This window comes from Tarenaya hassleriana, unplaced genomic scaffold (genome assembly GCF_000463585.1).
Source record: "Tarenaya hassleriana unplaced genomic scaffold, ASM46358v1 Cleome6, whole genome shotgun sequence".
Lineage (NCBI taxonomy): Eukaryota > Viridiplantae > Streptophyta > Magnoliopsida > Brassicales > Cleomaceae > Tarenaya > Tarenaya hassleriana.
This window is the reverse complement of record NW_010968505.1, coordinates 2990901-2996213: the sequence shown is the minus strand read 5'-3', so window position 1 is coordinate 2996213 and position 5313 is coordinate 2990901. Positions and strand designations below refer to the sequence as shown.

Below are 5313 nucleotides of genomic sequence, written 5' to 3'. Positions count from 1 at the left end.
CTGCCGCTTCCGCTTCCGAATCCGAAGAAACCGCGTCTCGTCCTGTCGCCGCCGTCGAAAGCGGAGTTGGAGCCGGAGGACTCGTCCTTGGAGGCACCACACTTGAAACAGCTGGAGCGGCTGGCGAAGTTGTGGGCACCGCAGCTCCCGACGCTGCAGTACCAGTCTCCGGGCCTGACGTCAGGCCCCGTGTTGAAGCCGAATGAGCTTCCTCCTCCTCCGCCGTAACGGCCGCCGAAACCGCCGGCGAAGTCGGCGCCGCCGCTGCCGGGCCTGGGCTCATTGCAGCGTTGGCAGGTGTCTCTCCTCTGGAAATTGAGGTGGTGACACGACCTGCAGTTCCAATCTCCAGGCCTGTTCATCTTCTTCTTCTTCTGCTCCCCCAAAAAAAACAAATGAACCATTAATTGTACACACAGTCATATATACGCGCACGTACGTATGTGTACGTATGTATACAGGTAATATGTATTCTACAGTCTACTAAATGAAATAATAACTGCAGGGTTTTATAAAAGAAAACGGTTGATATATAATTTCATGGGACGTGAAATTCCTTCACGAAAATGGATATATCCAAAGAAATTGAAGGGGCGTGTGTATATATAGATATAAGCGAGTGTATGTAGAATCAATATTTTACAAGTTGTAGATGTAATTTCACCTGGAAAAGCTCTGGGAAGGAAAAACGAGAGAGGAAATGAAGGGAGACGAAGAGAGGAACGATAAGATTGAAATGGTTTGATGATCGTTGAGCTGGATTTATAGTCTATATATATATATATATATGTGTGTTTATATGTAAGTGGGTAAAGGTAAAACCTCGAGAATCGAGAAGGTTTCAAGTGACCTAAGGGGTTTCGTTTCAATTGTTTTTCACTTTCATCTATATATTCTTCAGCTTTAATGGGTGGCTTTCCTTTAACGATGATGTTCTCCATAAACTATGTTTGGCTAAAGATCAAATTAAAGAAACATATATAAACAAAATATATTTACCAATATATATATATATATATAGATAGATAGTCACGGAATATTTTTATTCTTATAATTGACAATTGGAGAAAAGGAAACCAAGATAGCAAATAGATATTTTTTTTTCAAAACAAAGAACGATAACTAATAAAGCTTCAAAAACCAGCTATTTTGTTACGCAGATGCTAGGCTTTTTCATGTATTGTAAGTGTCATATATGTAGCTGCTTGGTTGTGTGTGTGTGTGTATATATATATGTATGTATGTATGTATCTATGTATGTATGTGTGTATGTATGTATGAAATGCGAATTTCATGTGTTGAGAGAGGATAAAGAAAGGTCCTCGTGCCACACTGATTTCCCCTATATACGTGTTTGGCGTCTATATACGTGCATATATATATATATATATATGTGTGTGTGTGTGTGTCCGCGCGCAGTTGGTAACTTGATACATAACTATGTATGTATATGTATATGTATATGCATTTCAACTCGTTTTCTCAACAGTTGACATGTGCGCTGAATTTTGTACGACCATGCATTAGATTTACCTTGATTTGTTCGCAACTGCAGTTGCTTGTGCCGAAAAATTGAGAGAATACAAAAAATGGGGGGAGACAAAAAAAAAATCAATTTGATATTTAATATATGCGCAAAAAAAAAATCGAAATCGTAAATTCCGAAATACAAAAGAACGTCGGGTTCACCCCCAGGTCAGGTGGTAGTGAGCATGGGGAACACCCATGAGGTGGGGAGTTCGATTCCTCGCCGTCTCACTTCCTCTGACCTACTCGCCTACCAGCCTGTCATAACGAGCTAATTTACCTCCTACGCGTGTGTTGCAGGCTCGTACGCGTGGGCTTGGGGTTTGACCCGCAGGCGCCTAAGCCCAACTACGGCCCGAGCGTTAGGCGCGCCTGGTGGCCAGGTTCGGCGGACTGAGATCCATGGGGACTATTAGGTGCGGGTGGTGGTCAGTTCGTCTCCGTTTGTAAGGGTAGGTAGTCACGGGAGTTCCCAATGTATCAAAAAAAAAAATACAAAAGAACGTCGAGGTCCAATATACGACGTCATTCCACTAGTATTTCTGATCAAGAAAATAATGGCTTTTATCCTATGTTGCTGCATTTGCTATCATCTGATACTCCTTTTCTGAACTCTGCAGCTTGCTTTCTGAAATCCTGCAAATTCTGCAAATTTGCATGTACTGATCTCTCGATCGTAAACCCTTCTTTTTTGTTTTTTGTTTTTAATTTTATTTTATTGGACTAATTGGTATTTTTTTTTATTAATACAATACAGTGTTGGAGTGATTTTGTTATGTCTCAAAAAAAAAACTGCAATAATTATTGAAAGTACGCAACGTCCGCTGTCTTAATACGATTGTCTGCATATTCTGATACTTGTAAACCGAAAATCAGATACTATAGGCTATAGGCGCTATGCATTTCAAATTTCAGTCGGTATATTTATCTCATTGACATGCATGTTGTGGACATACATATGTGTACGTAATATACAACCACTTATATTACGAAAATCATTTTTGTAAGATATGAATTCTTCGTGTAAATATTTTCTCGTCCCGTGATAGAAAACGCATAATATAGTACAATAAATCTGAGTCTGAAACTTTGTATAAGACGTTGGATAATTATTTTTTGTAAGACGCATGTGTATGGCGATTTGGGTTCACGTTCATTGAACTTGGGCACGCATATATATATATATATATATATATATATATATAGTTATGTACGTAACGACTTGGTCCAAAGGCTTTAAAAATTAAAACACGAGATAAGGAAGAACAAAACCTCGACAGGTCTACCACTTCTTTGTAGTTATGAGACAGAATGAATATTCCACAAAATCCAACAAAAAAATATAAAGAAAAAGATTCTTATATATAACCCTTTTTTGGACCCACCTCACATTTATACATACGCATAAGGACAAACAACATTGCAATTCAATTGAGGAACATATCATTCCATGACCCATTTGGAATATATATCACTTTCGTGTTCATGAGCCTCTACTTAGTGGTCTACCATATATGGCAAAAACCTTGGTGCTTTTCAAATGATTTTGAATATTCACCAACAACATTAATCATCACACACATATGCATATATACATATATATAGATGAATATTTTGGTGTACTTTGCATCTCTTTTTCCCTCTTTTCCTTTTTTTTTTCCTTCTTTTGTTTATTTTGGTAACCCTAATAATTATTAACCAAAACGTCTTAAGTCGTATATATTATAAAAAGAGCAAGATAACATTTCATTGGAGTTTAGTCCACATGTGAGAGAAAATCGATATTGCATTATCATCATGCACGTATATATAATGTTCCGCATATTATGTTCAGTTAACCACGAGAGATGATTAAAAAAACTTAAGATGAGATCATTAATAAAAAATACATTCAATGCTAGAATTGGACGGACATGCAAGAACCAAGTCCTCCTAACATTTGGAATCTTTAAACAGTCAAAGCTATATATTGATATTGAACGTAAATCGGAACCAGTACAGCACTAATTGTTAGAAATCTTCAAACTAAAACCATTGAATAATAACATAAAACATCAAACTTTAATTTCTGATTTTTGTTTTCATTTCTTGCCAAAGAAAAACGTAAAAGAGAAGTAGGAGTTTCTCCATTAAAACTCACGCTGTATTAATTAACCCTTAATATCCTTTTATACAAAAATAACAACTGAATCCTAAAAGTATGGCACGTGTCTCATCCATTACCACCCATTACTAAATCTCAAACACAATAATAGGTCCAATATTGACCAAATAAAATAAAAATATTAAAATAAAATCAATACAAGATTATTCTCACAATAATTTTCCATATATATTATATGTCTCTATATATATATATATATGTATGACTTAAACTTGAATGACTCAATTGATAAGAGAAGAAACAAAACTCATCTCCAATTCAAGTTCGAATTTTTATTTGGAAAGGGGTATTCACCAGGAATTTCTCTCTATCTTTTGAGAGATATAGTCGGATCAAAGTTTCGGTGACCGTCCGAATTATAAAAAAAAAAATATATGTATGTATGTATATATATGTATATGTATATGTATGTGTGTAGGGTTTGGTGGGTCGGGGTGTGTAGTAATATGGTCTCGTGCGTGTCAGTTGTAAAAAGATAGAGCAAGAAAAAAAAGAAGAGAGAGGAACGTACTGAGACTACATAAAGCAAAAGTTGCATGGCAACAGTTTCAAGGAACGTATCGGTTCTCTTAACTAAGCAAATTAAAAGGAATGAAAACGCTAATTTGATTTTTAGTCTTTTAACGTTTACAGTTATTACATGTAAACCTAGGAGAGAATTTTCATGATTCTCAGACCAGATTTAATTAAAAGAAACATGTTTTTTTTTTTAAAAAAAAAAGATAAATCAAAAATAGAAAACCAAAGAAGATGCTTAGCTAGCGTTTCGATAAAGATAGTCGAAGCTGATGATGATGATGGAAGACAAAGTATTCGAGGTTCACATTTTGACCATCTTTTTCTCTTTATTTATTTTTATTTTTAATTTTGATTTTATTATTTATTTTTCTCTCTTCTGCTTCTTATGCTGCACTGCAATGGCTTTTTCACCATCCTTTCCCTCTTTCAACTTCTCAAGTCTTGTTTTTTTTTTCCTCCCGGATTCATAATCGACACGCACACACATACATGTTATATTATTAATTAATTAGAGGAATTTGATTGAATCAAGCCGGTTACGATTGGTTTGATTCAGATTGTAATAATTCGGTCTAGTTAACCATTATATGTCTATGTATATATATATATGCGCGCGGGCTCCATCCATATAAATTGTGTAAAAAAACACGTTCCTAATTATATTATGTGATTCTAAGTAGTTGGTTGAATGATATATGAGAATCAAATTTTAGTACGCTTGGCACCACCAAATCCTGATATTCGTTACAAATAATTCGTACTATTTTTAGTATTTTTGCGTACAACTAACCATCGTATCGTAAGAATTTTCTTTTCAAACGTAAATTCTAGCATTCGGAGTTATAATCATCGTAAATTTGTTTGCGTTCGACAAAAAATATCCAAGTTAAAATAAAAATAAATAATAAATTGTTTAGATCCAAACGCATGATTCACATACGTGCATAACATATATAATTAGTCGTTCATATATCAAATAGCATTTTTCCCTATAAATCGTGACTTCGACGTTATAGAAACATATATCTTCAACGTAGTTTTATCGTTAGAATTACAATATATATATATATATATATATATATATATATATATATATATACACA

The 5313-nt window shown here is 34.9% G+C and overlaps 1 protein-coding gene across 1 annotated transcript in view; it reads right to left on the bottom strand.

Moving 5' to 3' along the window:
* Nucleotides 1-786, bottom strand: part of LOC104799705 (transcription initiation factor TFIID subunit 15) — a 2026-nt gene extending 1240 nt beyond the window's left edge. Inside the window, exons 1-2 of the mRNA XM_010522344.2 lie at nt 665-786; nt 5-374 (exon numbers count right to left, since the gene is read on the bottom strand). Coding sequence (XP_010520646.1) covers nt 5-362 — 358 coding nt within the window. The 5' untranslated portion in view covers nt 363-374; nt 665-786. The remainder of the gene's footprint in view (nt 1-4; nt 375-664) is intronic.
* Between the last annotated feature and the right edge of the window lie 4527 nt (nt 787-5313).